Source organism: Lutra lutra, chromosome 4 (genome assembly GCF_902655055.1).
Source record: "Lutra lutra chromosome 4, mLutLut1.2, whole genome shotgun sequence".
Classification (NCBI taxonomy): domain Eukaryota; kingdom Metazoa; phylum Chordata; class Mammalia; order Carnivora; family Mustelidae; genus Lutra; species Lutra lutra.
Window position 1 is genome coordinate 89,792,767 of NC_062281.1, and position 12,060 is coordinate 89,804,826.

General features: G+C 43.3%; 1 protein-coding gene across 1 annotated transcript in view; it reads right to left on the reverse strand.

Moving 5' to 3' along the window:
* Positions 1 to 4: 4 nt before the first annotated feature.
* SNX27 (sorting nexin 27) overlaps positions 5 to 12,060 on the reverse strand; it is a 65,934-nt gene continuing 53,878 nt past the window's right edge. Inside the window, 4 exon segments of the mRNA XM_047726460.1 lie at positions 5 to 3,807; positions 4,653 to 4,712; positions 5,151 to 5,279; positions 5,587 to 5,736. Of these exon segments, the coding sequence (XP_047582416.1) occupies positions 3,760 to 3,807; positions 4,653 to 4,712; positions 5,151 to 5,279; positions 5,587 to 5,736 (387 nt within the window). The 3' untranslated portion in view covers positions 5 to 3,759.

The window sequence follows — 12,060 nt, forward strand, 5'->3', positions numbered from 1 at the left end:
AGACTAGTTTCATCAATAAATCAATTTATTTAAAAGAATATGTTACAATTAATTACACTAAGTGACATTACCAAACAATTTTAGAGTGGTTAGCTCTAGAACAAGGAATGAAAGAAACACTGTTAGCCATTATGTGTCTGTGTATTTTCTCTTCACATTTCTCAAATCACAAATAAAAAATACAAGATACTGCAGTGAAAATACAATTAGAGTTTCTCAAATAAATTAAAAGTACGCATGGCCTGGGGAAAACTGAAGCCCAGCTCACTGGCTTAAAAAGGGGGCATGATATAAAACTGGTGTCCAATTTAGCAGTTGGCCAAGTGCCTCCAGCCCACAGCACTCCCATCTTTGCTCCTGCCCTTCCCCAGAACCCTAAACATTCCCCACACTCGAGATTATTGCTGAGGAGTAAGCTGCTGTCCTGGTATGAGTGAGGCCTGGCATGACGTGCTCAGGGTTAGAGGGAAAGGAAGGCAGGAGGTGGAACTGGAAGACAGGAGTTGAAGAAGCAAACCCACTGCCTCTCTTCTGAGTATCAACAGCATTGTCCTCCTTTCAAAAGGAAGCTAATGGGACACAATCAATCTGGTGTGCGAACCTAGCAGTATCCTGGGCTCCAACAGCCCAAACGGTCTCTATGCTGAACTGACCCAGCCAGAGAGCACAATGGAGAGGAGGGGGCACAGTAGTCCCTCCAGGTCTGGAGACTTCAGGTCAACCAGGATGCAGTCTCCATGAGGAAAACTGCCTTCTAGGAGCCAGGACATAAGCTGGCAGATTCTGAGAGAGATGTCCCCTCCTGTCAATGCCCTGTACTACTGCTCCAAGCACTAGGTTTGGAGCTACAAGAGGAGAAAACCAAAGCCACCAGCCTGGGTGATGACAGGATGAAAAAGGCCAGGCCTAGGAGCTGCCCTGAGCACACACCTGGTTGAGTTTAGGCTGAGGGCAAGGGTAGGGCAGAAAAATGGAAGAGAAGAATAAAAATATAAAGAGCAGAGAGCCCAAAGCATGGCCCTAGGAAGCCTTTCTGTAAGGACAGGTTTCTCAGGGCCTGCATTTTCTCCTGATCTATACAAAACTCTGACCTTTTACCAAAGAGGATAGAAACTGAGTGCACAGGGGAGGACAACAGATCAGGAAGATCCTGCTGGTTCTGCAGGGACAAAGCAGAGAGGAGGGCAAGTGCCTCCATTTCCCAGAGACAAACTGCAAAAGAAGACTGGGCAGAAGGCTCCCTGGGCACAACCCAGAACTAAGAAAGATAGCAGAGATTAGGAAGTACAGAGCAACAGGGGAAAGGAGTGTCACACTAACACTGCTTCATGCAAAAAAGAGCTTGATCCTATGAAGCCACAGTGACCTCTGCCCTGGTCCAGGAGGCCTGCTGTGGGTGGAAGAGGGGAAGATGCTGTCCTCCAGAAGCTCCCTCCTTCCCCCCCTCCTTGATGCAACTGGGTGCTTTGTTAGTGGTATAGCCGCAAGTAGGGGCTGTTTGATTCTGCCCACAGGGCAATACCCATGGGGCCTTCACCCCATCTCCAAAGCACCAAGTGAATGAATGCTCTGCTACGAAGGGACCAGAGCAGCATCCACCCCCCACCAAAGGGGCCTCTATCCTATGGGCATCCATCCCCCCACCATCTCACATCTCACAATGGGAGGTCAGTATTTGGGATACTGCATGGACCCCAGATTTGTTCATTCCTCTCGCACTCTGAGGGAATGTGGGCAAACGGCTGCTATGTTTACAATTTGAACAAAGCTGGAGCCGAAAGCCTCTTTAGCATCTTGGAGTGGGGAATCAGCATTATCTTCTTTCTAGGGTCCTTTGGCTCATTATTAAATTCATTTAAGCCAAAAGAAGTTAATCGTGTATCAAAACTTTCAAACCAGGGATCACTCTCTGTAACTTTAAAACATTTAGCATCCCTACGTCTGTGTTCTGTGATTCCACCTATGTTTGGAAAAGGGAAGGGAAGACAGGTATCCTGTATGATCCCACACTGTCCTGGGGCAAGCAGCTGCCAGGATAACAGAGTGAGAGGGAAAGAAAAGTGGCCTCACGACGATCCGCAAAAACAAGTTACCGAAAAAGAAACTTCAAACCACCCACCACTGCTCAGTAGACTGACTAAACCAAGTATGGTTGCCTCCCAGTTAGACAAAGCAAAAGATGCCACCCAATGGAGGTTTCTGTTTAGAAGGTAGAGAAGGGAAAAAGAAAAGAAGGCTCACAGACGTGCTTCGGTTGCATGGGAGCCCAACTTCACACCCCCAATGCAGTATCTCTAGAGCCGGGGGCTGAGAGTATTGCCCCACCTGGTCCTGGGATACAGCTCTCAGGTCTCAAAAGCTCAAACTGCAAGGTGAGATGAGGAACTCTTTGAGGGACAAAAAGGTTTTCTTTCAGGCTCCTTTTCATTAAAAATTGAGATCCAACTCAAATCAGTCATATTCCTACTGGTTCTTCCTGGGTCCTCAGCTGGCTTGGATGAGCAGTGGTTTGGTTGGCACAGACCACTGACTCATTCCAAGTTTCCCCAAGGCCTCGGGGATATCGTCAGAGCCCTCTTCCCAAAACGGCTCTTTAAGGAAGTCACGGAGAACGTAATCAGTTATGGGTGATTATTGGTCAGGAATGGGTAGGGAAAAGCTTAGGTACTTAGGGCATTTCTTCCTTCTTTTCCCCTAAGTCCGATCTTTGTGCCTAAAGGTATTGGCTTTAACTCTGGTCCCTAATACTCTGCCTGCTTCAGAAATGGCGGGAAATAGGAAATTACAACCACGAAGTGTTTCAGGTTCCTGTAGCATCAACCTCCTGAGCTGACCCTCCCCTCTATTCTAGGCCAGTGGAGGGAGAGCATTCAAGGGGCCCTCGGGAAGTGAGAAGGAGATGAGAATGTGGCTAGAAAGCCATGGGTGGGAGAGCGAGATGGACCAGGAAAGGTGTCTTGGAATCAAGGACCACACCAAGTCTTTAGACTCTCCCTGCAGATCTGCAAGCCTTGCTGCCCTTGAGATACACATCTCTTTCTCCTCCCCAGCAGCCTCGTGGAAGATAAAGAAACTATGCTCCTTGCTCCTCAGACTCTACGGCAATCCATAAGCCAGAATCTTCACTCAGTACAAAAAAGGGGGGAAAAACCCAAGCAGGTTGTAAACTTTTCGAGTCCTTCATGAGGAGAGGTATTTTCCTGGTAAAATATTTTTTTTCCTTTTTAAAGTTTGTTTCAAAATAAAGAGAGCAAGAGAGAAGTCATGAATTCTAGTGAAAGGTGTGTAAAAACACAAGCTAAAAAAGGTACTGCCATCAATATGAAATTTAAAAAGAAATATATATATGTATATACGTGCAGCTAATTTGTGTATATATAATTTTTACATACATACATATATATGTCTGAACAGTGCAAATGGATGGAGTTCATAATTCCAGTTTTAAAAATATAGTACAAGGAGAGTCTGTTGGTATGAGGCCCAGGTGAAAGGACAAAGATACCTTTGGCGCATTGTTGGGCTTATTTTCCTGTCTTAACTCAGCTGACTCCTGGTGCTGACCAATCTGTTGTTCTCTACCAGCTCAATTCCAGAGACATGAAATTCAGAGGGATTATTAATAGTATTTAGTTTAGGGCTTTTAAACATAATGACTTTTTTCCTTTTTCTCTTCTTTTGTGTTAATGGTTACTCTGTCTGACACAGGAGATGAAAGGGGTGAGAGGATGAGGGTGAAGAGGAGGAGATGAGGAAAGGCTAGGTGGCCACATCCCTCTGCTGTGACCTCGCCATCTGGAAAATGTTCTGAAAGGAAAACAGAGAACAGTTACTGGGAAGCCTGAGGTGTCTGCATCTCCTCCCACCTGGAAGCCACCCTCAGAAAGGAGGAGAAAAATGTATGGCTACATGACTCAATCTGATTGGCCTCCTCCTCTTCTATAACTTCCCATCTAGAAGCACAGCTGTGTAGACCCAGAAAGAAGCTTAGAGATTAATTATCTGGTTCAGCTTTCCCATTTTATAGATGACAAAAGACAGGAAAACTGAGATCTAGGGAGGCTCATTTCCCCAACATTGCAGGGAGGAAAAAAGCTGGGAGAAAATACTGAACTGATTCTCAGAGCCCAGTGTTCTTTCTACTATACCAAGAATACAAATTTTTATAATCCTGACTTTATCTTCTGAACTTCAGAAACATTGTCTTTGAGAATCAGTAGCTAATTATTCAGAATCTTCCAAATTCTGCTCCAGCACTGGCATATTCAGACAGCAGTATAGCAGGAGCAGAACCTTCCCACACCACGCACTCTTGGATAGCTCAGACAGGTTCTGTCATGACTTGTCTAGTCAGAACGGCTAAAACTGATGACAGCTGCCCTTCTGGGTCAGGAACAACAAGGGCAGTAATTTGATTAAAAAACAAAAACAAAACCACAGCAGAGGAGGGTCCAGGAAGTCATGGGAGATGGAACAGCTGACAGCCAATGGCTACCCACTAGACAAGGGAGGAAGCAGGGCTTCTTTTGCACAGTCCATTCAGCATCCAAAGCCTGAAAGAATAACCTCTCTAGAAGAATAAACAGTCTCTAATATTCCTATCATTTTAAACAAAGAGATGAAAAAGTCAATTCAAGATTGTTTAGAATTACCTCTTTTCTCCACTTGAGCTCACAGAACACCCTCTCGAAGCATTCATGCATGTAATTAAACTGAAAAACAAAAACAAAATAGCAACACTAATTTCTCAAGATTAGGCACCACAGGGCCATGCCTTTGAACTCCTGCCCTCCTTTACCGCATCCCAAACTTGTTCAGCCTAGAGGAAAAACCTGCAAGCACCACCAAAACAAACAAACAAACAAACAAACAAACAACCCAAATGAACAAAACAAAACAAAAACAAACAAAAAACCCCCAGGCCTGGTTCATCTACTATTCTCTGGCTCCTTCTAGTGGTAATTGTGAGTCAAATGGGATGTGAAACTGCCAATCCTAGTTAGTCCTCCAGGAAAGACAGGAAGACACCTGGGGCTCTAGGGTTCAAAAGACAACTGCTACCTCTACAGCTCTCCCCATTTATGCATTCAGCTTGAGAACTTCAAACGCAATCTACTTTCCCCAAGACTGTTTCCCTGTCTACCACTCACGTATGGTGTGAAGATTTTAACCCATCGAGGCTTCTTCTCTCCTCGGGCATATTCAAAGCAGAAGGCCATTCCTTCTTCATCTGTATCCCATCGCTGCATCTCGTCCCATTCAAACGCTATTACCTGGTTCTAAACAACCGAGAATAAGAGTGTAAATCCAAGAATGCTGGAGAGTATAGCTAGGATGGTTCTGAACCAGACAGCAGAAGTGAAAGGAGTGAGATGTCTGGATCATTTAAAAGACTTTGACAGAAGAGTCAGAGTTAGTAGCCAGGAAGGTAAGGATTAGTGTGGACCCAGTGCTGATTTACCTACCCCATCAAAAGAGCTTTGATTTCATCTCCCCTCCCAACAGGACCTAATAAACCCCAGCAAGTAAGTGAGCAACAGTGTCAACTCTAGTGCTCCTAGCTGCAGCCCCATGCTGAACTGTCACCTCCAGCTGTCCTTCTTCAGTGCAGGCATGCAGTTTAAAGTGCGTGATGCTGATGGCTGTGATGACATGTCCCTTCCTCCTGGAGTCACAGGCACAGTGGGGGAAGATGATTTCATTGTAGCCCTCACAAGTCCTTAGCATGTTGAGGTACTAAAAAAAAAAAAAAAAAAAAAAAAAAAAAGGGAAGGCAAAAACAGTGTTACTGTGGTACTTACTGACCCACCATGAAGAACTGCTGGTATGACACCCAAGAAAGAACAAGGAGAATCCTCTCACCCAGCAACCTGAAGCCCATGCTCTGGTCTCACACCCAGCACTAAGAAGAGCCAGACTCCCAAACTAATTCTTTGTTCCACTTCCAGCTCCTGATTCTTTGTTCCACCTCCGTACCGCCAATCACACCTCCTTTCTCTAACTCACTGGTACACAAATGGAGCCACAACTCACAATGCCATTAAGTCTGCCTCTCCTTTCACTTGCCTCCGGGATGGGAATCAAACCCATCTGCATGATTAAGGAAAGGGAGCTCATATCTCCTTCCAAATCAAAAGTTATAAGGACCTCCATGAGGAGGAATAAGCTACCCCAAATCTCATATTCATAACATGTTGAAGCTGAGAGAGACTGTTAAAGCTAGACCCAGAGTCTCCCACAGGAGACTTCCTTAAGATCACAGGTGGGACAGTCAAGACTAGAAGCCATGTTTAATTTCTTGGCCACTGGTCCTTTCTCTGTTGCCAACTAGTCCCCATATCAGCGCCACCATCCCCCGGTCTCCAGTACCTATGCCTCCTTAAAAAGCACGTGGACCAAACGAGTGGCATATACAACCTCCAAGGTACAGTGCTACAAGACTGACTCAGAAAGGACTCCCAACTCAGCTCTTTGTCCTTTCCCCTCTACAATAAAGACTGGCTTCTCTTTCATTGAACTCACTATTTTGAGTTTGGAGGGGAGAGTAAAAGATGAGTGGGAAGGAGAATAGAAGAGAAATAGGGAAAAGATGATTTAAAAAAAAAAAAAGATGCATGGACTCTGACCCAGTTTCCTCTCAGGGACTAACTAGAAAATAAGCAAAGATCCTTGAGTCCCCACACACAGAAAGGATCACACTGGGGACATGCAGGGAGTGCTGGAAGGAAGACAAAGGCACAGCACACTAGCTGATCTGCACTAGATCAGCTAGTCACCTTCTGCCTAAGAGAGAAGAGACAAAGGGGCCTAGGCACAAAAAGGGCCCTGAGCAACCTGTAGTTCTGGTACCAATGAACGGCACCCAAGACCATCGCTACTGCCCCAGAGACTGTCTGGGAAGACTTTAAGGCCCACAGAAATAAAATCAAATACATGCTCCCTTCCATACTTTGTATTTATTTCTGTTTAGGTAAAATAATGGCAACTTCAAAGAGGAAAAATTATAAAATGACAGCAAGAACACAGCGACAGGAAGTGCCACAATATCTGATTTGCATTTTTCTTTTCTCATTTCTCCTTCCTTTTATCACCTTACTCCATCCCCCTATTTCATCATCCTTCCTGTACTAGGGATAAAAGTAGATACTGCCTGGCCCTGCCATTAGCACTATGAGCAAAAAGATATCTCTGGCCACTAAACTTTGGTATATAAGACAGGCAGGGGGCGCCTGGGTGGCTCAGTGGGTTAAGCCGCTGCCTTCGGCTCAGGTCATGATCCCAGGTCCTGGGTTCGAGCCCCACATTGGGCTTTCTGCTCAGCAGGGAGCCTGCTTCCTCCTCTCTCTCTGCCTGCCCCTCTGCTTACTTGTGATTTCTCTCTGTCAAATAAATAAATAAAATCTTAAAAAAATAAAAAAAAAAAAAAGACAGGCAGTGCCATGGAATAAAACTATTCTGAGATTTTAAGCAGAAACAAAGGTTGGGACAGGAAGCAGTACAAAGAGAAGTCAAGAGCCTGGGCCCAGACTACCCTGTGCTTGAATCCTGGCTCCATCACTTCCTAACTATGTGACCTTGGGCAAGGTACTTGAACTCCAGCAAATTACTAAATCCCAGGAGCCTTAGTTTCCTCTCCTGTGAAAAGGGATATAGTAATAGCACCTACATCACACAGTTATTTGTGACCATTAAAGTATTTAGCATAGTACACAGTACATAATTAGGTATTCAATAAATGACAGCTTAAAAAATAATTTTAAAGGCTCCATTATCCTTAGCCAGAGGGCTCAACTATTTTCCCTCTCAGGAATGCCCTGTGAAATGATGTATATATTACTCCTTTTTTTCTTTTTTTAAATTTTATTTTTTATGTATTTATTTTTATTTATTTATTAATTATTTCTATATATTACTCTTAAAAACTCCAGGGGAGGGCACCTGGGTGGCTCAGTGGGTTAAGCCTCTGCCTTCGGCTCAGGTCATGATCTCAGGGTCCTGGGATTGAGTGTCTCATCAGGCTCTCTGCTCAGCGGAGGGCTTGCTTCCCCCTCTCTCTCTGCCTGCCTCTCTGCCTACTTGTGATTTCTCTGTGTGTCAAATAAATAAATAAAATCTTAAAAAAAAAAAAAAAAAAAAACTCCAGGGGAAGAAAGCCTATGCGTGAGACAGATGAAACATGAACGGCAGAAAAGTGGAAGGTTGCTGGAACTGGGTAACGAGTACATGGAGGCTAAATGTACGATTCTTCCAACTTCTTTACATATTTGAAATTTCCTAAAGTATTAAAGGGAAAAATAAGAGTGCCCTGCAAGCCTGCAAGCGCTCAATCCACGGCATCCTCCTAACACAGTCATGGGGGAGTCCGCAAGCCCAGTAAGCAGCAAATTCTGCTCAAAGGTGCTTAGAACTTCTGTAAATGCTGGAAGGTGTCACGCAGCATTGGGATTGGTTCTGCTCATGTCCTTTACCAAAAGAGCCTTACATGTAACACAGCTGCTGAGACCTCTCTTTGAGAGACACCACTACTGTTTTAAAAATATTTCTGCCATATTTCTAATAGGGAGTTTATTTTATTAAAAAGAGAAACGTGTAGACAAAGGGAGGGAATAGGAAAAGACAGCAGATGAAGCCTGGAGCTGTGCATACCCTAAACTCTCTTTCTGTGACTTTGTGTAAGTCACTCTGCCTGGGGGCTTCGCCTCTGCCATCTGGAAATAAAAGACACTGTTGCCAGCTTCTTTGCCCTGCTATAGGGAAAAACATACACTTTGAAGCCAGGCTGAAATAGGTCCAAATTCTAGTTCCACTTCTGACAAGCTAAGTAATATTAGTAAGAATCAGACTCCACTTCTCCATACACCTCCATGGTTATAAGGAGGAAATGAGAATGTACATATTGTGCCTAGGACAGTACCGGGACACTATATGTGCCCCCCTCTCTCACCTTCAAATCAAAATGCTCATTTATCCCTCCATATTTAAGAATGCAGTCACTGAAAGCAAAGGACCTTCAGGGGACTTTCTAATGGCATTAAGTTCTGAAAATAGCCTGAATGGAAACCAAGGGCACCTGTGGCCTTGGTGTGATGACAGAGGTTAAGTGTCATGTGGGAAATATAAGGTTTTCGGAGATTCTCAGGTCAGGTAGTATTTCTCAACTTTAAATTTCTACACTCCTAGATTTGCCAAAGTATAAAGATATGAGCTGTCCTCTGTATTTGGAAAATAAGGGAACTTACAGAATGTTTAAGAATTTTGGAGTCAGGAGTGTACTTAATAACTGGCAATCCAAATATTCCCATTTTATAGAAAAGAAACTAAAACTTTGAAGTTTGTTGAAGGTCTCACAGTGATTTGGCAACTAATAGTAGTGATGTGGCCTAATCTTGGGACAATCAACCATATTTTTTTTTTTAAAGATTTCTTTATTTATTCATTTGACAGATAGAGATCACAAATAGGCAGAGAGACAGGCAGAGAGAGAGAAGGAAGCAGGCTCCCGGCCGAGCAGAGAGCCTGACGTGGGGCTCGATCCCAGGACCCTGGGATCATGACCTGAGCCGAAGGCAGAGGCTTTAACCCACTGAGCCACCCAGGCGCCCCAGGCAATCAACCATATTAAGTTACTATCAAGACACATAAGCTCAGAAGGGCCCATCCCAGTTGGAAGATTCAATGTACTGAACACGACCACTGGGTAGGCTAATTTCTTTGAACACTAATACTTGAATTCATGAAATTATACTTGAATAAAATTCACACTTTTCAAACTTTGGTGGGACTTTATTTAAAATCTAGTTGCGGGGCGCCTGGGTGGCTCAGTGGGTTAAGCCGCTGCCTTCGGCTCAGGTCATGATCTCAGGGTCCTGGGATCGAGGCCCGCATCGGGCTCTCTGCTCAGCAGGGAGCCTGCTTCCCTCTCTCTCTCTCTCTGCCTGCCTCTCCGTCTACTTGTGATCTCTCTCTGTCAAATAAATAAATAAAATCTTTAAAAAAAAAATAAAAAAAATAAAATCTAGTTGCAATATTATAGGGCTAGTACTTGCTTGTGGCGTTAGGTTTTTAAGACAACAGAATTCCATTAACGTTTAAACATATCTTATACTCAATTCCAATGATCCAAAGGGATCAACTGTACTCAAGGTTTGTTGTTGTTGTTTAAGATTCATTTCTTTATTTGAGGAAGGGAGGGAGAGAGAGAGAAAGCACACACACAGGAAAGCTGGGAGGGAGGGGCAGACCCGGAGGGAGTGAGAGTCCTAAGCAAAGGAACCCACAGAGGGCTCCATCTCATGACCCTGAGATCATGACCTGAGCTGAACCCAAGAGTTAGATGCTTAATCAACTGAGCCACCCAATCCCCCCTATATTCCAGTTCTTAACTGAGTGATTACAAGATACAAATTTGAGTCTAAAAGTAATTTTGTAATACATTACCAAGCTTGTTAGATTCAGATCTTTTATATTTTGCCATAGGACAATCCAAACCTATTCATATATTTTTAGCACCTTCTACTGTGCCTGGCACACAAATGATAATCAACAAATATTTGTTGTTGAATGCATAAATGGAAGACATTGTGTCTGGAGTACTACATGTGCAAAGAAACAATATGTATTCCATACTGGAATTATCAGAAGCCCTTATGAAATTACTTTGATTTGTTGCCTTTGGCAAAGGCAAATAACTATTTCAGAGGATGATGGTCCTTTAGTACTTGCTCCTTTTCACCAAAAAGATGCAGATGTGTTGGTCAGAATCATAAATTAATATAGAGAAGACAATGCCATGATCCTAAAGAACAGGTAGAAATCGAGTTTTTTTTTTTTTTTTTTTAAAGATTTTATTTATTTATTTGAGAAAAAGAGCAGGGGGAGCGTCAGAGGGAGAGGGAGAAACAGACTCCTCATTGAGCACAGAGCCTGACAACCTGGAGGTGGGGTGGTGGGGGAGGGCTGGCTCAAACACAGGACCCCAAGACCAAGGCCTAAGCAGAAATCAGATACTCAACCGAGCTACCCAGGTGCCCCAAAGTCGAATATCCTGTTTCTCACATAGTAAAATTCCCTTTACCAAAATTCTGCCAAGAATTAGTTCTGTTTAAAAGATTTTTGTGTTGTCTATTTTAGCCTGTTGGTATGCAGAGCACTGATAAATGGTTCCCTGATCTCTGGCAGTTTTCTAAGACAAATAGATTTATTACTTTTTGTCAGATAAGCAATAAAATAACTATCCCAGCTAGATATAAGATTATGGGCTGAGTTCAATGGCTGACTTGTTTGTATACTTATTCCAACCTGATTAGTTTAGAAAGAGAATATTCCCTCAGGAAAAAAGTGCACACACAGAGAGTACAAAAGAAATTCAGTGACCTATCAGCATCATCACCAAAGTGGTAACTGTCTTGAGTGAAATCATGAAAAACTGTAATTGGAAAACTTTCAACAATATCTGAATTTGCAAAAAAGAAATTTTAAAATTCTATGAGTGAAATTTTATATAAGCGTTCTTTACAAATTTTACTTTTGACAATTTCCATCCCAGTATTTATGGCAGGTGCAAACTGAAAGCTCATTTTAAAACATTTAAGGAGGGGTGCCTGGGTGGCTCAGTTATTAAGCATCTGGCTTTGACTCAGGTCATGATCCCAGGTTCTTGGGACTGAACCCCACATCGGGCTCCCTGCTTTGCAGGAAGCCTGCTTTCCCTCGCCACTCCCCAGCTTATTTCATGCTTTCACTGTCTCTCTGTCAAATAAATAAAAATAAGATCTTTAAAATAAATAAAAAATAAAACATGTAAAGAATACTGTAGGTAGCTCCTCTCTAACAGAACTTTCTGTGATGATGATAATGTTTGTATCTGAGCTGTCCAACATGGTAGGTACTAGCATATGTGGGTCCACCCACACTTGCAATGAGAACAGTGCACCTGAGGAACTCAAATTTTACATTTTATTATATTTAAATGAGTTAAAAATTAAACCTTCAAATAGCTACATGAGGCTAGCAGCTATTGATCAAACAGCACAGCTCCAAGATATCACACTAACAAAAGGC